This window comes from Columba livia, chromosome 20 (assembly GCF_036013475.1).
Source record: "Columba livia isolate bColLiv1 breed racing homer chromosome 20, bColLiv1.pat.W.v2, whole genome shotgun sequence".
Lineage (NCBI taxonomy): Eukaryota > Metazoa > Chordata > Aves > Columbiformes > Columbidae > Columba > Columba livia.
This window is the reverse complement of record NC_088621.1, coordinates 763,863-786,151: the sequence shown is the minus strand read 5'-3', so window position 1 is coordinate 786,151 and position 22,289 is coordinate 763,863. Positions and strand designations below refer to the sequence as shown.

Genomic DNA, 22,289 nt, shown 5'->3' with positions numbered 1-22,289 from the left:
ATAGTGCACACTGCCTGTGACATGAGGGGCGGTTCAGGAGCCCTGGCAGGGATGGCTGAGTGGGTCGGACAGTGGCAGCGGGGATGCTTGAGTCCCATCTGCTTCCGTGGCTGTCAGACAACATGCACTGGGGAGTGACTTTCCATCTCCAGGACACTGTTAGCTCACTGTAAACCTGGAACAGCCATACTGGGGTTCCTTCTCAGTGCATCCAAACGTGTTACACAGAAGCAGCAGCCCTGCAGTGTTGTGATGTGTATTCACGCTGGGCACGGGCCGCTCTTCTGGGGGTTGGAGGCTGGTTGGAGAAGGTGCGAAGGGCTGGGGAGCATTGGGGGCAGCGGGTCCGTGATCCCCAGGGCATTTCCAGTGCTGCTGGAGGGAGCACCAAGACTCTGCTAATCTGTGACATAACACCTTTGAAAAACAGCCTAATTGCGAGCAGTTCGTTAGCGGGGTTAGCGGAACAATGCTCTTTTTCTCTCTCTCTTCCCCTCCCCTCTCTCCCCCAGTCCTCTCCCAAATAAAGCTGCCACGCAGGGAGGGACAGCAGCTCCGGGCTCCCCTGTCAGAAATAGAGCACCGGCTCTAATTTAGAGTATCTGCTGACTCCTCTAGTCCAGAGCAAACACTATTTTTGCTCAGTGACTTGCTCTAGACATTGTGAAGCTTGAAAGCTCTTGCTGTTACAATTGCTGTCTTGTCAGGATCCTTTCTTTCTTTGAAAACCTTTATTTAAAACAAGAATAATGACTGCTTGTAAAATCCTTTAGTTCTGGGAGAGATTATAGTAACAACAATGCACTGTTTATGGCGCTGGGCAGCAGCGAAAGCTCCCGCGGACGTGGACAGGAGTCAGCCGGTGGTGCTGCGCAGCGTGAGGGGGCTGTGGTGCGCGGAGCTGGCGGAGCTGGAGGTAGGTGCTGAGCACGAGTGCGTTCGGGATCCTGTTTGCTCTCCGCGAACACGCAGTTCCGAGGGGTGAGGAAACTTTGAACCCCCACCCCAAGTGGTGCTATTTCTGTTTCTTTGTTATTGTTCCTCTAATCAGTTGCCAGACAGATTTTTATCACAGCAAAGGTGGCTAGTGTGGAGCGGGCTCTGCTCTGGAGCTGGGCTGGCATTGTTCTGTAACTTTCTTTATAAGTGTTTTTCTAGGAAATGCTGGAGCCCTTGTTGCTGGCATAGAATCCTAGAGATCGATTAGCACTGTGTACATGGAGTTTAATACCGTAAATGATGCATAAATGGTTAAGTATTGTGGGCTGAAACTAGGGAAAGGGATACCCGAACTAAGAACTACAAGAGGTAGGACAAGGAACCATAGACACAAGACATCCATCAGCTCTGCAGTGGTCTCGGGTGGATTGTCCTGCCCCCCTTGAGAGCTGGAGTCAGGAGCTGGGGGAGAAGGAGGGGAAGGCGCTGTGAACAGAGCACTGTCCTGGGCTGATGGGAGAGGGCTCTTGATACTTACTGGGTTCTGGGCTTGAGGCTCGTCTACCAGAAAAAATGGGTTAAAAATCTCTGTTGGCTTATCTTCTTTAGCACAGGAAAAATTCCTCTTTGCCTTTACTGTTGTTTTTCCCAGAAACATAATTATTGTATTTGTTCCCACATATAACTTGTCACCATCTTAAAAAGTAACTTAAGAACACAGTCATCATCGTCTGGAACGTGTCAGAGCCAGCCCTGCTCCCCGTGCAGCAGGGGTTCCAGTCAATCACGCCCGGGAGGCTGTTTTTAGAGCCCCCCGACCCCTGCCCGGCGCGGCTGCGGTGGCAGAGCTTCGCCACCACGGGCCGTGGGAGCAGGTGCCACAGGCCTGTGCTTGGTCTGCTTTACACCCCTTCCATTGGAGGAAGGTATCTGACTCCTCATGTGTGTATATATGTATATTTTAATACCTCCCGTCTGCTTGTGAAACTTGTCTCATTCCCCATTTAGCATTTATGCCCAAGACCTGCTGTGCTGTGGGCAGCGGAGCACGGGCAGCGCTGGGCACCCGGGGAGCGGAGCAGGAGGGGCTGGTGCCCTCAGCAGGGACAGTCTGTGCGGTGTCCTGCTGTCCCCGTGCAGATCCGCAGAGCGTGCGGCGTGGGCGTTGGGCTGAGCCCGAGCAGATGGGTGTGCGGCGTGGACGGGACCCAGCTGGCAGCAGATCCCGCTGGGGAGCGGGTGCAGGAGTGCGGGTTTAGGTGTGGGCTGGGGCGCGGCAGAGGCAGACCTGCCCACGCCTATGGGCTTTCCACAGCTGTACCCCCTCGTCTTTTGTGTCGGCATGCCTCCAGGAACAGACCGGGAGGGTCCCGGTGGACAGCAGGATGACCATAAAATCTCCAGAAATTTAACAGTACAACAATTTTTCAGTACGTTCTTCACTGGATGCCAGAAAACCAGAGCAAAATAACAACTAGCCGGCACAAGATGTTCTGAAGAGCATCCTTACACGCTTTGCTTAGAGCTATCAGTGGGAATTTAAGCGCCTTATGTAATGGGCTTTCTTGCATCTGCAGCTTTACGGGAGGATGGTTGGGAGGGAACGTGTTGGTTTACGAGGGGGCGTTCGGGGCCCGGCTGCGGGAAGAGCGGCCGTGCCCGCCGGTGCGGGAGCAGAGAGCAGCAGCATTAGCGCCATAGGCTTATCTGCAGGGAGAAATCTTTACCAAAAATAACCCATCCGCTGTGCTAGATACCGGCATTTTTGTCATGTTTCAGGGATTTAAGTTGGACACCAGACAAGATTAAAGACCTTTTTATGTTATGGTGAACTCTTCACCTCCACTAATTGCGACTAACCTTTGGATGGCTTCTTGGATGCACTCTGGTTTACTCTTCTCTTGTTTAAGCATGTCCCATGAAGTGCAGAGTCCGGATGGCTGATAGCGGGAAGGCTTTGTGGAAATGGCCTCTTATCTGTAATAGAGAGGAAAAATTTCTGGTTTGGGCTTTTTAGCATCACTTCTGCTGAGCGATGTGCGGTGAGTAAGGCTTTGACTGTTGGTGGCAGTTTTGAGGTACCGAAAATTGAAAGCAGGTTCTTTCTCCTGCTCCTTTTTTAATCTGACCTTATTACTAGAGTTGTGTCTGAATATCCGTCTGTAGCCAAGGCAAGCTGTGCCCAGGGCGGTGCTCCTTAGCGTGGCCCCAATGCGGGCCTTTGAGCTGCATGTTTTTTTGAGATGCACTTTTTAAAAGCTGCATTATTTTGAAGCCGCAGCATCCGCGAGGAAGCGGGTGCAGGAGGGTCTGGCCCGCAGGGCGGGTGCTGAGCTGGGGAGCTCCAGCCGCGGTAGGAGCCGTCGTGAACCAGTGACCCTCGTCACCGCCACGCTGGCAGGGCTGACACACATAAACCACGTCAGGCCAGTCTCGCAGGGATCAGGTTGACCAGTTTTATATTAAGCCACCACATATGTGTAGCACATGAGTGGCTGTTTAGAGAAAGCCTCTTACTTCCCCTCCCTCCCCGCCCCCCAAGGCTTATTTCTTTTGTCGGGTGTCATGGGGGCTGGCAGCAGGTTCACAAAGTCTGAGCTCTCCCAGCTCAAGGTCATTGGGATTGTTTAAATGTAATCCCCTTTTCTGTACTTATACTTTCCTACAACTTGCTGTTCTGCCTTTCTAAAATTAAACTGTGGAGCACAAGAGCGTACGGGAGCTGGGGCGCAGGCCGGGCCGCGGGCGGGGGCTGAGCCGGCTGCACCGGCACAGCCACCAGAGCTCGGTCGGGGTGCGCTCACACGGTCAGTTCTGCCTTACTGACAGAAATCGAAGCACACACTCACTGTGTAGACTAAGTTTTGTCAGTCCAGAGGCCTAACAGCCCTTTTCTTACTCCACTGAGGACTGACGGAGCAGGTTCAAGGCTCCTGCGGAAGGTGCGGTGTCACCTGCCCCGGGTACTGTCGTGCTCCATCTTCGGACTGACTCTCACAGGTACCCACTGACCTGCCCTCCTTGGAAAGGAGGACGGACAGAAGAGAACCCAACTGCATCCCGGCTGCTCGAGACGGCACCGGCTTTGCTTTCCCGAGGAGATCTGGGTCTCTGCCACTTTACTGATTGACTTGCTAATAGCTCTAATAAGTTACTGGTTACGTTTCTGTGGTGCAGAGGATGGGGAGGTGAGGTGATACCGGGTGACGCGACTTGGTGGCTTATACTGGGATCTGGAATGGCGCTGCTGCCTAAAGCAGGGGCTGCGTCAGCTGGGCTGGGGGCAGGAAGTGCGTCAGGGTAGCTCAAGAACGACGTTGCAGTAATCCCGCTTACTCCAAGGCTGTGTAAAAGTGAAACATGGACCAAGCGTTTTCATAGGAGACGTTGGCTTTCCCTTGCGCTCCGTGGGGACGCATCCCCTTGCAGGCTGCAGGGCACACGGTCGGAGCCTCGTGTCTACCCTGTGCTGTCACCCGCCCCGTGGCTGTTCCCCGGTCACTGTCCCTTTTAGAGCTGTTGTGTCACCGCGAGGCCGATGTCCCGGTCCAGAGCCGCCCTTGTGACACCGCTGAACAAAGATGCTGCTGTGTGAGCTGCTGCTGTGGCGGGAGGGGCCGGGGGTGCTGCCGTACCGGTGGTTGTCAGCGCCGCGGGGCCGGGGCTCTGCGGGAGCAAACCTGCCCCGGCCTCGTGCTGGAACACGGCGGTTGTGGACATCCATTCCGGTTTTGGCTCAGGTGCACTGAACCCCTGGGGTTTTTGTCCTTTGGAGTGTGATCTCAGGTTAGGAGTCCAGGAGAGCAGGTGTTACACTGCGTTTCCACTGCCTTTGTGCCTCCTGCGTTTTATCCGTGTGGAATCATTCAAGAACAGGTTTTTGGGATGGTCTTACTCCTGCATCTTGGTGGTGCAGGTGTGCACAAAAATGAAAAATAACACCCAGTGTCAGGTGGAATAGCTGTGCTTTGTTGTTCTGCTGAACAAGACAGTTCACCCAGACTTCACTGAACTTGGCTCTGTTGCGGACCTGCTTTGTGTTTGCTGATCATTTAAACTCTTGGCCTGTCCTTGAGTCAGCTGTGCTTTGTTTCATCTGGTTCGGGGCACGTGACAGAAGATGCAGGACGCGTTTCTTAGACTTCTGCCCTCTCTTAATTGATTCTTTTTCTTTGCTCCATGCAAGTTACAAAAGCTGGCACTGTGTCCCCCCAGCCCCCGCGCTGGGGCCGTTGCTGCCGCTGCCACAGTCGAAGTGCCGCGTCAGAGCTGAGGCACGATCTGGATGCAGAAAGATGTGATGGTTCAAGGACATCCAGCCACATTCCAATTGCGTTTCTAGTCGGAAGTGGGGTTTATTATTCTAGAGGCTTTCAAGCTTTTTGTTTCCAAACAGTGAGACACACTTTTGCATTTCCCCTTCAAATAGCAGTTGAAACCCTTTTATACAGCGTGATTCCAGGAGTTGAAACCTCAGGAAAGAGGCCAAATATTGCGCAATCTGTGAGCTCACTGTGGAGCAGGCAGCACCGAGGTTTGTTTAGGCAAAACCTTCAGGGAAATTCCTGGGTATCTGGGCTAAATATCCTGGTTTTGTTCATCAACCACAACTGCTGCGGACTTACACCGAACACGGAGTGGGGAGGAGGAGGAAGCCCCTCGGTTCCGTGTCAGGAGGTTCCAGGTCAGTTCGTGCTCTGCACTCCCTGGGATCTCTTGTGCCTGATCCAAACCGGAGCACCTGGGCTTCGCTGCATTTAAGACACCAAGGGGCTCTACACAAATACCTTTCCAAGCGTGATGTGGTTAAGGCTGGTTCCCTAACGAGGGGAAGGTTGCTTGAGGAGGAGCTCACCATCTCTTTGTCAAAACATTTAGTTTTGTTTAACAAAATAGGTCATTTTCCTCACTGTTTTTAATTTCCCTGCTGAGAAGCCAGACATCTTTATCGGACATGTTTTCAGGTTTTAGGCTGGTTTGTTTCTGACTGCCGTTTTAATGAAAAAGTTAAACCTTCATTAGTAACTTTTCAAAAATATCAAGTGAAAGATTTCCACGAGGGGAGGAGAGTGTTTCCATCAGCTCTAACCCGACCGCAGTCCCGTGGAACACGCCGGTGACACAGACACCGGGGCACGGGCCTGGGCCCCCGCAGGGCCGGTGCCGACCCCGCCATCCCGGACAGACGTGGCCAAAACGAGTGAACCATGAGTCAGAGCAGGCGCTGAGACAGTGCCGCTATTTACAGCGCACCAGGTGACACCCGTATTTATATCTGTGGATTCAGAACCATGTATCATCCTGTTTGTGTGCAGAGAATACCAGAGGAGCTAACCTTAGATGCCTTACTGGAAATGAACGAGTCCAAGGTGAAGGAGACGCTGAAGCGCTGCGGGGCCCGAGACGAGGAGTGTTCGCGGCTCAACGGGGCGCTGAGCTGCCTGCGCAAGGCGACCGAGTCCGGTACGGGCGCCCCCTGCTCCCTGCCCTGTAGAACCATCCGCACAAACCCCTCGAGACTTGCTTTGGGCATATCCTGTAACCAGTGTCAGGTTAAGCCCATCTTAGAATGTAGGACCTGATTTTAGCCTTGGAGCTACTATAGCTACAGACAGGAAAGGAGGGCGGTAACTGCCGTTCTCGTTTTTAAGGTTACTTTAGCTGATGGGGGCCAGGGTGGGAGAAACAAGACTTACACCTTGGCCAGGCGCAACGCCGGGAGAATAAACCCCTTAGAGCCTGGAGCGGCACGATGTGGTACGCGTATATACATTGGCTTTTCTCTTTCTCTTTTGTTGTTGAGCAGGAGGGGAGTTAAAGGACGACGTGCTGGTGAATCTTGCTGAGGCGCGACGAGAGAGCAGCTCGAGCACCGCGGCAGAGCCGCCCTGCCCCTCGGCGTCCCCGGGGGCCCCCGCTGCCGTGCCCCCCCGGGGCAGCAGCCCCCAGCCGCGCTGCGGCGCCGCAGCCACAGACTCTCCTGCCCCCGCTCACGGACCTTCCATCTATGCAGAAAACCTCCTGGACCCCTTTGCGCACAGCGGCAGGTTAACCCCCCGGCCTCCCCACAGCGTCACCGTCACCCCGCCATCCACTCCTCAAGCCAAGCGGCGGCACAAGCTGAAGCCCCCCCGGACTCCTCCTCCCCCCTGCCGCAAGGTTTTCCAGCTGCTCCCCAACTTCCCGGCCCTCACCAGGAGCAAGTCCCACGAATCACAGCTGGGAAACAGGATAGACGAAGTTCCTCCAGTAAAGTAAGCAAGACCCTTCCCTTCCCAGGCCAGGGGCTGTGCTGGTACCGAGGGGCGTTCAGGGCCCGGTTCTGACGCGGACAGCGGGTGCCTGTTGCCTCCTCGTGCTTTCATTGGCATCTGTATCAGTGGGACATTCTAAGATAACTAGAAAACCTGTTCTTAATAGTGCACTTTATGTGAAATGCATTTGGATTTATTTGAAATCGCACCTGCTGGGGATGTTGGGATGGCTGCTGCTCTTAAAGGGCCCCAACCAGTTTTTCTAAAGCATCTCGTAGCCAGTTCCATATACTGTAATTCTTTTCTGTCCTCAGATGTTCCTCACAGTTCAAGTGGCTGGATCTTGTTCTGGTTTTATCTGAGGATGTATGCCAGCAGCCAGCATCAGCTTTAAAACACTTCTCTTACAGCTGTCCCGTCACACGAACACAAACGTCTAAAACAACGTTTTGGTTTTTCTTTCTCTCTAGGTTCGGTAAGAGATTCTTACAGGGCTGTCCTCGCTTCATTGCTCAGAGGGAAGAACGTGTCCTTGTCAACTGCCTGACATCCTTTTGTAAAGTATAAAAGCCCCAATAAGGACATTGTAGCACCACACATATACGTAATGCCCCTTAAAACAAAAATCCCAGGAATGACTTTCAAGAATGAAAAAGTATAGAAAGAAAGTTGTAAAATGAAAATGCGGGCAGAAATCTGAGCATTTCTCTGTGGAGAGCGATAGAATTTGTGCAAAAAATAAAATGGTATTAGGATCAATTTAACCAGAGTAGAAGAATGTTGGTGTTTCTGTGCAGATAGTCACATTGTCTGTTCTGAAGCCTGTACTGTGGGCTCTGGTGAGGCTCATTCGGGTCCAAACCTCGTTACACTCATCAGTGCTGGTCAGGAAGGGTCTGGCCTGGGTGACTGTTGCTGACAGCGTCCGGACAGTCGCGTTCTGATCAGCTCAGATGACCGAGCGCTTGGCACAGCAAATGTTCCTGGGAAAAGCAACTAGTCATCCCAGCCTAGTCCAGGACTTGGGAGAGCACAGCCGCCTTTCAGAGCTCGCTGGGATAACGGTAGAAAAGCGTCTGGTGCCCTCTAGGGCCAAGGAAGAGCCGGGCCTTTGTGCGCGGTGACAGCCCCGCTGTGCCGTGCCCCCAGGTCTGCAATGTGGCTGTAGACTGAATGCAGGAAATATGCCAAATTCTTGGTATTTGAAAGTATTTGGAGCGGGGTTTGAAATCTGAGTCTCCTTAGCAGCTAGTTCAGCCATCTCCCATGAATCTTTGTATTCTGCTGGGTCACACTGGCCCTGTCTATAAAACGGAGATAGTAATTTTCAGTGTAAAAGCGTGTTCTGAAGTCTAGTGACGCTGCATGAAAGCTGGGTGACGGTATTTGTGGTAAACCAATTGGGAGTAAAGTCTGACTTTCCACTTTAAGAACGGCCTAGACCTAATCAGATGGACTTCTGTAATCCCTAAATGTAAAACGTAGTGATTTAGCAGGAAGATGAGAGAATTATGAGCCTGCCACCAAACCTCATCTTGCACTGATAAATAGATGTTTCCATATGAACACAAATAAGCGAGCAGGATGTGGTAGCATCCCAGCAGAAGGCAAAGCCATCCCAGCTGTGCCGCCAGCAGTGTCACGGCCACCAGTGCTGTGTGGCGGCGATGGCTTTGGCTCTGTCTGCACTGTACGGCACCGGGGAGGGACGCTCCCCTAACCCTCCCTTTGTTCTCACCAGAGCTCTCCCAGGGATCCCCCCAAACGGTACGAAGAGACTTTGGGCTGGCCGTCACCCACAGGTGAGCGGGATGCACAGGGCAGCCCCGACGGCTCCGGGACGGGCTCTGGATCCGCCTCCTTCAGACACCAGTTCACGTCTTTCCCCTCCTGTCTCTGCTTAGGTTCTCTACCAAGTCTTGGTTATCCCAGATTTGCCAAGTCTGTCAGAAAAGCATGATGTTCGGGGTGAAGTGTAAGTACTGCAGGTGAGCGCACAGCGATGGTCTCTCTCAGAAGAACTTGGATGTGATTCATTACGTTTGCCATAATCCATCTCCCGCTGCCACGCGCTCGCAGCAGCGGCGCCGTTTTTCCAGCCAGCTCCTGAGGCGGCAAAGGGCGCGTGGGCACAGCTTGTACCGGCAACGCTGGCACGTGGATGAACCACGTTGAATTCCCACCACAGGCTTCCCAGCTGCTCGTGGGCGAATCTCGTAGCGGGAGCTGGACCCCGAACAGCAGCGAGGCTTTTAGCTTTTCCTTCTCCGCATGGCTGGTTAGTTCAGAGCGCTGGGATGTTAGTGCTTCACTGTCGCTGCAGTCAGTGAAGGTAACGACACTAAAAATAAATCAGATGCTAAGATATGTATATGGCTTTCATTAGCCTAATGACACACATCACAGGATTCTTCAGATGAATGCTGCTGCTCTGGGGCCCGAGTGTTCAGAACTCCCTCTGACATTAGCATAAGAATTACAAATTAAGGGTAGGCTTCCTCTTTTTGGGAAAGAACAAGTCGCTATTTAACATGTAATATTTCTCTTTCAGATTAAAATGTCACAACAAGTGTACTAAAGAGGCACCTGCTTGTAGAATATCCTTCCTTCCCAGTAAGTGATTTTCTACAAATCCTTGGTATTTCAATGTAATTGATGGTATCACAAGAACAAAAAGTCTGATTAAAGCTTTTTTCTCCCTTCAACCTGTTTTTTCAGTAGCAAAAATAAGAAGAACAGAGTCTGTCCCTTCTGATATCAATAACCCAGTGGACAGACCAACAGAACCCCAGTTTGGAACCCTTCCCAAAGCACTAACTAAAAAGGTACGTGTGGCTGGAGGCTGCGTGTGCTGAGCGGAGCTGGCGGCAGCATCCTGCCGGCCGGGGCAGAGCGGCGCCTGGCGCTGGCACTGCCCCTCGATGGGGCCACTTTCTGCTTGCTGGTCGTGCCCAGCCCAGCCGGCTGCTCTCCGGCACTGCGCTGCCAGCTGGGGACAGCGCCGCGCTGCCGGCTGGGGACGGCACTGCGCTGCCGGCTGGGAACGGCACTGCGCTGCCAGCTGGGGACGGCACTGCGCTGCCGGCTGGGGACGGCACTGCGCTGCCGGCTGGGAACGGCACTGCCCTGCCGGCTGGGAACCGCACTGCGCTGCCGGCTGGGAACCGCGCTGCGCTGCCAGCTGGGAACCGCGCTGCGCTGCCGGCTGGGGACAGCTTTCCTCCCTCTGCCGCTCTGGAGGTATCCGCGGGAATTCCTCCTGTTTCTTGGTTTTTCACAAGTGACTTTCCTTGCTCTGCAGGAGCATCCGCCAGCAATAAATCACCTGGACTCCAGCAGTAATCCTTCTTCCACCACCTCCTCTACGCCGTCTTCTCCAGCACCTTTCCAGTCTTCCAACCCTCCCAGTGCAACTCCCCCCCCAAACCCGTCTCCTATGGGCCCGCGGGACGGGCGGTTCAACTTCCCAGGTAAGGGCAGCTTTGCCAGACCGAGCTCAGGAAGGCCTCTGTGCCAGCGAGGGTGACGAAGACTTTGTAGGTAGTTGCAGGTTTCAATCAAAGTGTGAAGGTAAATCTTGTTACCCAATCAAAGAAAATGGTCTGTTCTTAACATCTGTGAGTGGTATCGACAAGACACCTTTGCAGGAGACGTTGCGGAGTGCTGGCCCCTTTCCTAAGTCTTTTGATCTTTATATTTTCTCCTTTTCCAAAAAGGACAAAAACCAAAAATCATAATGTGTTTCGTCCCTTTTCCCCCGGTGTGCAGTGGTGCAATGGTGTCCCTGGTGTGCACCGCCTGCGGTGCTGGGTCACCAGTGCCTTTAAATCATGAGTAAGGTGATTGCCAGAGCAAAACCTAGAAACAGATCTGGGCTGAATGACTTCACCAGTCCTTCCAGCAAGACAACCAGCAAGCAACACCCATTTTTAAACCCCTGACATACATGTGTGTTGGAGAAGAACGTACCCTCTGTACTGCACGGATTAAGGACCCAAATGTGCAGCTTTACTGAAGTTGGCAGATCAGACGTGCGGTTCCCGGACTGACGGTTGATCAGACGTGCGGTTCCTGGACTGTGGGTTGGTCAGACGTGCGGTTCCCGGACTGATGGTTGATCAGACGTGCGGTTCCTGGACTGTGGGTTGGTCAGACGTGCGGTTCCCGGACTGACGGTTGATCAGACGTGCGGTTCCTGGACTGTGGGTTGGTCAGACGTGCGGTTCCGGGCCTGTTGGCCAACCGGTGTCACCTGCCGCAGGCTTCCCCCGTGCATGCGCTGGAACCTGCCCGCACCAGGCTCATAATCTACTAATCTGCTTCCCAGCAGCGCGTTGGGACTAATTCATTGAATGCACACGGGGCACTTCCTGACCATCCTCTAACCTGTTTTTGTTCTCTGTTTGTTTGTTCTTTCTCCTGGTCATTTTTTTGCTGTCCTTTTTTTAAACCAAAAAGCTGCCTACTACATTCAGCATAGACAACAATTTATCTTCCCAGGTGAGTTATTGTTTTAAATCTACTAACCGGCTGCTGCTGCCCAAAAGTAACTTGTTTGTAAACTTTTGCATGCTGCCCAAGAACAACAATTCTGCTTAAAAAAAAGAATCTAAACCAATTAAAACTTTCTCTTGCCTCAGTACGTAATTCAGGCCTCTCTCCTAAGATGAGGTAGTGCCAGGATTTAGCTCCTAAGGTGAAACGCTGGACGGTCAGCAGCTCCGCGGGGTGAGCGCGGCTGCGCTGGGCTGCCAGGGACAGAGGGTTTACTCTGAATTGTGGGAGGATTTGCGACCCAAGCTGCATTTCCTGCGCACCGGTGACACTGGACAGACTGGGTGTAGTGGGAATACATGACCTGCAGTACAGACTAATTTAGACTTCCCAGTTCTGTGAGGATTTGAGTGTTTCAGGTTGTCCAAGGCAACCTGAAGGCACGTGAGCAGTTCGGTGACAAGGACTGACCTTGAAAGTCGTGACAGAGGAACAGGTGGACGGGCTGGGCTGGGGCCGTACAGTGAGGACGAGGAACGATGAGAATAGTTTTAAATGAACAGAAGTATAAGGTCATCTGGTCTGTGGCTGAGTTTACTTTATAATTCCAGAGTAAGAAGCAAATAATCACTATTGCAGTCTTCAAGCTTACACTCTGTAAGAGATTGAAGAATAAAACGTGTATCATAAATGTTTCTGCTTTCCTAGAAATTCCCAGTCCTGCACAAACAGCACATCCTCCGGAACCAGCTGCAGACACTAAGTAAGTACAGCTTTAAATTGGTCTATTTGCACAGTGTTTACCCGATAACCTTGCGGTCAGTGCGAAAGCACCATGGCCTGAGAGCTCCCGGGATCGGCTCGGTCGGCGGGGGCGATACGGTTGTCCCTGTCTGATAAAGCTGCGTGGGGTACTTTAAATGGGACAGGAAGAAGTCAACACCTTTGATACCGAGTTACAGTGATGTGTGCGTTCCCCAGATCAGAAAGGACAGATGAAACAAGTTACGGAGCTCTATGGTGAAAAGAGCTGCCGCGAACACCTCTGCAGGGATCTGAGCGGCAGGGCGCGCGTCGGGCCGGTGTCGCCAGCTCTCGCGGCGGCTCCTCGCCGCAGGCGCTTCGGGGTGGGAACAGGAGTGTCGTTGCAATAATGCCACCGCTCCCCTGCCAGATCAATGCCGAATGCTTAATAGCTGAAGATCACTCAACGCCTTCGTCCCCCGGTTGCCAAAGATTAGAAAGCCCTTGTCTGCTAGGCGGAGCAGTCGTGTTTTTCTCTGATCTACTCTAATGATATCAGGATCTGTTCTCTGTTGGTTCCTTACACTCCGCTAACAGCACACGTGGATATGCAAACGTTATTTTCATGGTGGTCCTCTCTTCTCTCGTTAGTGCCGATCAGCAGCCGGACACGGATGGAGCTGACTGTGAAGCAGAGGTGGGTTTTCTGCTTTGCTGTTCTGTACAGTCAGAAATGTTGTGTTGAAAGTGCAATAAAAAGTCGTGGCCCTGTAGTTCTGGGTGTAGACGACTGTGCCTCGCCTGGGCTCCACTGAACTCTGCACTGCAAAAATCTCAGCTCAAAACTCGTGGTTTCTGGAACTAGGCTGAAACAATGAGGTACTTGTGAGAGCACTTAACCTTTTCTGATCAGGCTGAGATGACACTGTTCCCACTTCTGGTTTGCTCAGTCAGCACAGTCGTTTTACGGTCCAGGAGCTCAGCCAGGCGTGCACAGCGAGCCTTGGCGCTCGCCCACGCAGCCGCTGCTGCCGGCCCTCCTGGGGGACCCCGGCTCATTTTCCCTTCTCTGTTTGTGAACAGGTGGAAGAACCAGAGGCTAATAAATCAGAACCCGAAGATGATGAGGATGAGGTGGAAGATTTGCCAAACAGGCGGCCACACTTGCAAGGGATGATTTACCGCAAACCCAGCCAGACCAGCGTGTACCTGCAGGAGTGGGACATCCCCTTCGAGCAGGTGGAGCTGGGGGAGCCCATCGGGCAGGGCCGCTGGGGGAAGGTGTACAAGGGCCGCTGGCACGGGGAGGTGGCCATCCGGCTGCTGGAGATCGACGGCAACAACCAGGACCACCTCAAGCTCTTCAAAAAGGAGGTGATGAACTACAGGCAGACCCGGCACGAGAACGTCGTCCTTTTCATGGGAGCGTGCATGAACCCGCCTCACCTGGCCATCATCACCAGGTACGGGCAGAGCGTATTAGGATTTTTTAAAATGTATATATTATATAACATTGAGATCATATTTAGTTCTAATATCTAAAAAGAAACCTCTCAGTGTAGTCAGGAGGTGGCGGACATGACTGCCATCTGTGTTACCAGAGTTTGGGATTCTAGGGCTGGCTCCTTTTAGGGAACACATATTTTTTGGCAATTTTCTTTTTATTTTTGAATTCTTAAATAATAAAATTCAAAAAGCAGGAGGAAAAAAAAATAGGAACGGGCTGTTCCTGTGTCATCTACCACCAGATAGTTCCAATTCAGCCAAGCGGCAATAAAGAGAAGCGTGTGGTTCCCTGCAGCGGTGAGCAGGAGCAGCCGCGGCTGGTGCTCGGGCTGGGGAACCGAACGGCGGGGCTCTGGGGAACCGAATGAACGGAGCTCTGGGGAACCGAATGAACGGAGCTCTGGGGAACCGAACGAAGGGGGCTCTGGGGAACCGAACGGCGGGGCTCTGGGGAACCGAATGAACGGAGCTCTGGGGAACCGCACTAACGGAGCTCTGGGGAACCGAACGAAGGGGGCTCTGGGGAACCGAACGAAGGGGGCTCTGGGGAACCGAACGAAGGGGGCTCTGGGGAACCGAACGGCGGGGCTCCGGGGAACCGTGTCGGTGTCGGCCGTGGGTCCCCAAGCACGCGGGAGCAGCAGCTCTGCTGCACGTGTGGGCCCCACACGTGGGAACACGGCGGGTCCCTGCGCTGCTTCCTGCGGGGGAAGCAGGATGAGGCCATCAGCATGATAAACCAGCTGAGCAGCCAGTGCCACATTTTGATTTTCCTCCTGTATTTTAAAGACCTTTTAAGGGTTGTTGTTCTTCTTTCCTGTAGCTTCTGCAAAGGAAGGACACTCCACTCGTTTGTACGGGACCCCAAGATATCCCTGGATATTAACAAAACCAGGCAGATAGCGCAGGAGATCATTAAGGTGCGTTGTGTTAATTGTGTCCTGGGCAGCCCGGAGCCTGCGCTGTGTCCTCACGTGCAATTAATTATCTATGTAGCGGGATGAAACGGGTATTGGAAAGCAAAGCACGCCCAGAGTTAGGGGCATGGGAACAATAAACAACCGTTTCCAGCTCTGCATCTCTTTCCCAGGGCATGGGGTATCTTCACGCCAAGGGGATCGTACATAAGGATCTGAAAGCCAAGAATGTTTTCTATGACAACGGGAAGGTTGTGATCACAGACTTTGGATTATTTGGAATTTCGGGTGTGGTTCGGGAAGGAAGGTAAGCGGAGGCTTCAGTGTTTGGTCCACTTCTAGAACGATAAATAATAATCAAACAGGGAGACATTTTGCTGCATTACCCGGTACAAGTGAGCGGTGTCGGTTGCTTTAGTACAAACACACGTTTTTGGAATATGCACTTTTTCTTTTTTTTCCCTTTTTTTTAAGCAGAGTTCTTTCTACAGTTTTGGTAGCACATTGCTAGGAAGTTATGTGTGGAGTAAGACTCGGAACTAACAAAACTTTAAGCCCAAGAGTGAGCTGGAGGGTCGGGCTAACACGTGTATTTTTTAGTATGGCAAGAAAATGAGAAAGGAAATGTCAGCAAAAGCATTAGAGTAAATAAAGTCACGGCAGCAGGCTGAGCACCGATCGGCCCCGCGCTGCCCGCCGGGTGAAGCAGCAGCGCTTCAGCACCGCTTTCCTTTGAACCCAGGAGGGAGAATGAACTGAAGCTGCCCCACGACTGGCTGTGCTACCTGGCCCCTGAGATTGTCCGTGAGATGGCGCCGGGGAAGGACGAGGACAAGCTGCCTTTCTCCAAAGCTGCCGATATTTATGCCTTTGGGTAAGAGGAACGCGCTTGCCCAGGGAGGTGGTTCCAGACCCGAGCCCCGTGCTCGCTGGTTCTCCAGGCTCGGGATTCCAGCCGGGACGGGTTTTTCTCACCTGCCACAGAAGTCGGGGTGGGAGGTGCCGGGGCGAGAGGGATGTGCTGCACAAGCCCAGAGCTCAGCGGGGGTCGGCACGGCGTCAGGGGCTCTGTCTCTCTCTGGAGAGCGGGCAGAGGCTCAACCTGTCTGTTGTTGTTGCAGGACCGTGTGGTATGAGCTGCAAGCAAGAGAATGGCCCTTCAAGAACCAGCCCGCGGAGGCGCTCATCTGGCAGATCGGCAGCGGCGAGGGGGTGAAACAAGTGCTTGCGACTGTCAGCTTGGGGAAAGAAGTCAATGTAAGTACCCAGCTGCAGGAATCCTTCTGTAGAGCTATTTATTGATCAGGAAAAGAGGGAGCTGCGTAAAGAGGAGATTTCTTTTACTCTGGTTATAACCCTGAGTGTCTGGAGAGCCTCTGCGCGTAGCGGTTGTGTAGGAACGGCCGTCCCCGGGCCTGCGGGACAGTGCGTGGCTGCAGGGATGTCGGATGCTCCGTGGGAGCTCCGGCTGGGCTTGCGCGGGTCGCAGAGCTCAGTCGCTTGCTTGGTGTGCACAGCTGAGCCGTGAGCGGAATACGCTTTCCCTTGCAGGAAATTCTGTCAGCGTGCTGGTCGTTCAATCGCAGTGACAGACCCAGCTTCACCGTCCTCATGGACATGCTTGAGAAACTGCCAAAACTGAACCGGCGGCTCTCCCACCCGGGGCATTTCTGGAAGTCTGCTGAGTGAGTATTTGCTGCTGTTAAGAACATTTGTGCCACTCGGAATTCGCTAACTGATCGTTTCTGTGCTTTATTTTGCCCTCCTGGGGGCTGCCCAACCTCTGACGGGGCAGGACCCGTGTGCTGCTCTGCTTTCCCAGTCACCAGGAAATTATACAATTAAACCTGCATGCTTCAGCCCATTAACTTCCTACTTTATAACATATTCACCCCCTCCTTCAGCAGTTCCTTCTCCAGCAGCCCGGCTCTGCGCGTTCCCGTGCAGACCGTCACACCGCGCTGGCCTTGACGGAACTGCAAGTTCCGCTTCCCATCTGGGCAGCCGGTTCTGAGAATGCTCCATTCCAGAGCAATTTGCCAAGGGATTGTTTTGGATTAGTGTTTCCATAGGGAGCTATTCTTGAACAGCTTGTGGACCTGCAGAACGATGTGTCGGTGCTGCCCTAATTATTTGTCCCTGGATAGACGGACTGACATCCCCTTCACCCCCACAAATGGCTCCTGTCAGTTTGCGTACACATTGGTACTTTTTCTCTGCTCAAAGCGTTGAACAGGGGAGAAGTACTTTAATGTCAGTATTAATGATCGGCACGGACAGCTGAATTGGTGCTCGGTTGTTCACCCGTGTGCAGTGCTGCGTTGGGGCCCTGGCGGCTCTGCAGCCAGACCTGCTCAGCTTCAGAACCCCTGGTCACACCGCTGAGAAACCTCGCACTAACCCCGCGCTTTATTCTAGTGTCAGCTTTGTAATACGTAGTTCTCAAGGGCTTGCTTTAAATAACTGAAAACTAACTCTCACGGTGTCTTTTTCCCTTCCCTCTCATATTTCTTTGTAGGTTGTAGCTACTGGTGCAATAACGGGCTCCACCTTGCATGCTTCCATGTGTTGTATCCTAACTGGCAACTTGGACAATCACCTTCTATTTTAAAAAGCAAAAACAAACCACGAAATTAACCCACGGACATAATCAACACTTTACCCGAGATCTCATTTTCTGCCTTTTTCCGCTTGGTGTGGGCTGTTAGCTTGAATAACAACTCCTGTCTGCAAGAAGTCACTGTCTAACAACACGGCCGCCCGCCTTTCACCCCGATCACCTCCGAGGCTGCAGCCCCTCCAGGCAGGGGCTCCTGGTCGCTCGGACTGACGGGTGCTGCGTGTCCTGCGGCGTCCGGGGCTCTGCTGAGCCCTGCAGGTCCGGGGCTGCCGCCCCCGGTTGTGCCGGCACCGCCAGCGCCGGCCGGGCCGTTGTGGCTGCCGGGACGAGGCCGGTCCCGGCTCTGCTGGCGCTGCTGCCCGGCCCTGCACCACCGCGGCACCAGAACCGCCAGCTGGGCCCGGCTACAGCGCCGGGGAGAGAGGAGGAGCGCGAGCGCTGCTCCTCCCTTGCACACCTCCTGCATTCAATGTCACTATTTGCCTCTGTTTACGTCTCCTACTTAGCACCATGTCTGACTTAACACTAGGGGCTTTCCGGACTTGTAGGTACCACAGCAAATGTGCCTTTTTAGAAAAGGTCTTTTTCCATTCTTTAGCAGTTCACGATTTTGAGAACGATCTTGTTTTGGAGGGGAGAGGAAAGGGACGGAGCGGAACCGAGAGCCAGGGAGGGCTGTGCTGCCTGCACTGAGGACGGACGCCCACGTTCGTGCTCACGGTCCCAGGCTGCCCCGCGTGTGTGGGACGACATTTTGGGGTGAAAAGTTTCAAACTATGTTAACAGCTTTAGGGTGAAGGAAAAAACATCTTTACGCACTTGCTACGGTCTATAACGAGGAGCAAATGGGTTTGGTTTTCTTGGGGGGCTGTTTTTTAATCAATTGACGTACCTTGTCAAAACACCCCTTTGTCTTATGAGGAAAATCCTGTAAGTCATTTTTTCCTTCCCTTCAACTTCAAGGAAACCAAGTGCCTGTTGAAAACAAGCGCTGGGCCTCTGCCCACCATAGGTACCTACGAAAACCTCTTGTTTCTCCAACTTGAGGCAAATCAGATTTGCGCTGTATGTTTCTATTGATGAGGTTACCATAGATAAGCTCAAGTGTTTGCTGCTGAATTACTTAAGCCTCTTTTCTGGGTGATCTGAAGTTGTATGAGATCAGAATCCAACCCACTTTAGTTCCTTTTATAGGACTGTAGCTTTGTGAGAAAAACTAAGTAACTCTTTTCCCTCCCTTCTCCTCTCCCTCCCCGCTCTTTTCAGCATTAACAGTAGCAAAGTTGTCCTGCGTTTTGAAAGGTTTGGCTTGGGAATCCTGGAACCGAGCAACCAAAAGATCTAGCCCGGGCTGTAGTTCTTGTGCTCAGCACACGTGGCGTCCGACGTCTCCCGGCTCCGGAACGGGCAGCTCCGCCAGCGCGGCGCGCAGCCCGCGGCGTTCGCGAGCTCTGGATTCCGCCCGGGCACCAGCGGTTCTTTAAACAACGTTTACATGATACTTCTGTGTGAACTATATTTTTTAAACATAATAAACAGTGAACCAAGTTGAGCTACAGCCATTCTCCAATAGCACCGAGAAAAAGAAACCTTCTTGTTCCTGTGTGGTGACCGGGAGCTCCTGCGCCCGCTGCCCTACCGCGTTGTTTGCCGAGAAGGGGAACTGGCTCGTTTCAGAGCGGCCGATGCCTCTGGTACCAGGGCTGGAGCTCCAGATCGAATTGTCCTTTCATTGAGGTAAAAGTCCATCTATTGCATGGTGATTTGCCCAAACCGAGCTCTGGGGTTTGTTCTGGCAGGTTGCTCCAAGCTCTGAGTACAAATGTACTGACAGGAGAGTTTCTGACCACGTAGCTGTGTCTCTGTTAAAGACTCGAGCACTCTTCCACACAGAACTCGCAATAAAAGCCACTTGTTCTCATACAATCCTGCGGGAAGCTTGAGGCGTGCAGCCCTTTATAAAAATAAAACCATGACTTATTACAGTGCTGCACATGGGGCCTGATTCTTCTCCTGAAGTTTCAGGCACAAGTTCTAGTCCCTTAAACAAACAGCATTTCTGGAAGTAAAACAGTGACCAACCAGATTTGACTCTTCCTGCCCCAATCACCATCTCACTTGTAGAGAAAAGACATTTCCAGAGCTGCAAGGAGGGGCAAGACAAGGGAAAAACCGACACAGACACACTTCATATTGCTGAGATAGTTCATTAGGGCTCTCTGGAAGTCACCCGGTTTCATTTCTGCAGCAGCAGAATGTTCCAGCATCCCGGGCTGTGCCGGGAGCTCCGAGCTCTGTCCTGCGGGACGGGCGCTCACGGCGGCGCTGGCCGCGTTGGAGGGCAGCTCAGTGCTGTGGAGCAGTTCAGTGCTGTGGAGCAGTTCAGTGCAGTGCTGTGGAGCAGCTCAGTGCTGTGGAGCAGTTCAGTGCTGTGGAGCAGTTCAGTGCTGTGGAGCAGTTCAGTGCAGTGCTGTGGAGCAGTGCAGTGCTGTGGAGCAGGGCAGCTCAGTGCTGTGGAGCAGGGCAGTTCAGTGCTGTGGAGCAGTTCAGTGCAGTGCTGTGGAGCAGGGCAGCTCAGTGCTGTGGAGCAGTTCAGTGCTGTGGAGCAGTTCAGTGCTGTGGAGCAGGGCAGTGCAGTGCTGTGGAGCAGTTCAGTGCTGTGGAGCAGTTCAGTGCTGTGGAGCAGGGCAGTTCAGTGCTGTGGAGCAGTTCAGTTCAGTGCTGTGGAGCAGGGCAGTTCAGTGCTGTGGAGCAGTTCAGTGCTGTGGAGCAGGGCAGTTCAGTGCTGTGGAGCAGGGCAGTTCAGTGCTGTGGAGCAGGGCAGTGCAGTGCTGTGGAGCAGTTCAGTGCTGTGGAGCAGGGCAGTGCTGTGGAGCAGGGCAGTTCAGTGCTGTGGAGCAGGGCAGTGCTGTGGAGCAGGGCAGTTCAGTGCTGTGGAGCAGTTCAGTGCTGTGGAGCAGGGCAGTGCTGTGGAGCAGGGCAGTTCAGTGCTGTGGAGCAGTTCAGTGCTGTGGAGCAGGGCAGTGCTGTGGAGCAGGGCAGTGCAGTGCTGTGGAGCAGTTCAGTGCTGTGGAGCAGGGCAGTGCTGTGGAGCAGGGCAGTTCAGTGCTGTGGAGCAGTTCAGTGCTGTGGAGCAGTTCAGTGCTGTGGAGCAGGGCAGTTCAGTGCTGTGGAGCAGGGCAGTTCAGTGCTGTGGAGCAGGGCAGTGCAGTGCTGTGGAGCAGTTCAGTGCTGTGGAGCAGGGCAGTGCTGTGGAGCAGGGCAGTTCAGTGCTGTGGAGCAGGGCAGTTCAGTGCTGTGGAGCAGGGCAGTGCTGTGGAGCAGGGCAGTGCTGTGGAGCAGGGCAGCTCAGTGCTGTGGAGCAGTTCAGTGCTGTGGAGCAGGGCAGTGCTGTGGAGCAGGGCGCTGCGCCCGCTGTGTGCTCAGTTCTGTTCTCTTACGAGTGTTTGCGCCCAGTGACTTCTTAAATGTGTCTCAGACACAAGAACCAAAGGGGTTTGGCAGTAGCCCGGCGTGGCTCCGCGGTGCTGTTGTGACCTTCCTCTCCTCCAGCTCTGCAGAGCAAATAAAGCCCCTCCGTACACTGTGTGTTTAACCCGCACCACTCGGGTCCCTCAGGACTTGCCTCTGTTCTCGATAATTTTGTGTCCGCGGTTTTCAGCAGAAGTTGCTTTCCCAGCAAATACTGCAAATACAACAGCACAACACAAGCCTAAAGTGGGGAGAAATGTGCTTCTTTGCACCCAAAACATGACGAACCCATCGGCCTAAACCCTCCGTGGGCCGCCCTGTGGGTCTCGCCCTGCAGAGCTGCACGAGCTGCAGCTGGAGCAGCCGCCCGGGGCTGCTCCTCACCATCCGCACACACAGGTCCTGGAAGCCGGGATGCCCAAAACTTCCAGTGTGGAACCAGTCACCCAGCTCACAAATACACAGCGTTTCCTTGCTGCGCAAATGTGCAAGAACCGTGCTGGGAAAGCAATATATTCCCTATTTTTTTCTAATCAAATGACTGGCTAGGAGACGGACAGCCAGCCAGATTAAAACAAAGTCATTTTAGAAACCAACAACCAGCCAACAAGCGAACACCGGTTTTCCCAGCTCTGAGGCAGGGCTGGACCCGCCGTCCCTCGTGCGGCACTTCCCAGCGTGCGGAACGCTGCTGGGGGCGCGAGGGGCTTCAAAACCTGCCCTTCACAGTGACATTTGGGATTCCAATTCAACCTGACCTTGGGTTTGTGCTTAACAGCCATAAACTGCTCTGGGAAGCAAACCCTCCCGTCCCGGGGGTGGTTTCAATGGCTGGGGCGGGCCGGGCGGAGGAGCCGCCGGGCCGGTGTCCGCGGGTGACGCTGGCGGGACGATGCTGCTACAAAAGCCACACGTCAGTACTGAATGTAAATGGAGTCTGTAACATGGTGAAAATGGACACGTTTTCTTTTCAAATGTGATGTAAACTTTGTACAGTAACAAATTTTTTTTTATATTTTCTATCAACTGAGTGTCTTCCAGAATTGCTATTAAATTAATTAAAGATTGTTAGTATTAACAACAGTTTCTGTATTAGTTTATGCAACCAGCAAAAAAAAAAAAAAAAAAAGAAGAGAAAAGAGGGCACTCTATGCTAACGAAACTCTGGATGTGTAGGAATCTTTTCAGTGAATAAATCTTTGCTCTGGATAAAGCAAACGTTACACAATTGTGGTTTCACCCTTTTTCCCCTCCATCAACCTGCAGCCAAACTGCCACGAGCAGACTCCCCGTCCAGGCCCAGCCGCGCTCCAGAAAACACCTCCAGAGAGGAGAACCTCTTTG

At 53.1% G+C, this 22,289-nt stretch overlaps 1 protein-coding gene across 1 annotated transcript in view; it reads left to right on the top strand.

Moving 5' to 3' along the window:
• The window catches only part of KSR1 (kinase suppressor of ras 1), a 49,348-nt gene extending 30,316 nt beyond the window's left edge, over positions 1-19,032 (top strand). The window contains exons 3-20 of the mRNA XM_065036650.1: positions 6,255-6,402; positions 6,746-7,193; positions 7,664-7,668; positions 8,935-8,995; positions 9,098-9,181; positions 9,745-9,806; positions 9,912-10,018; positions 10,495-10,663; positions 11,652-11,693; positions 12,396-12,450; positions 13,083-13,128; positions 13,515-13,894; positions 14,761-14,857; positions 15,028-15,161; positions 15,597-15,728; positions 15,976-16,111; positions 16,406-16,539; positions 18,741-19,032. Coding sequence (XP_064892722.1) covers positions 6,255-6,402; positions 6,746-7,193; positions 7,664-7,668; positions 8,935-8,995; positions 9,098-9,181; positions 9,745-9,806; positions 9,912-10,018; positions 10,495-10,663; positions 11,652-11,693; positions 12,396-12,450; positions 13,083-13,128; positions 13,515-13,894; positions 14,761-14,857; positions 15,028-15,161; positions 15,597-15,728; positions 15,976-16,111; positions 16,406-16,539; positions 18,741-18,819 — 2,319 coding nt within the window. The 3' untranslated portion in view covers positions 18,820-19,032. The remainder of the gene's footprint in view (positions 1-6,254; positions 6,403-6,745; positions 7,194-7,663; positions 7,669-8,934; positions 8,996-9,097; positions 9,182-9,744; positions 9,807-9,911; positions 10,019-10,494; positions 10,664-11,651; positions 11,694-12,395; positions 12,451-13,082; positions 13,129-13,514; positions 13,895-14,760; positions 14,858-15,027; positions 15,162-15,596; positions 15,729-15,975; positions 16,112-16,405; positions 16,540-18,740) is intronic.
• Positions 19,033-22,289: the final 3,257 nt, after the last annotated feature.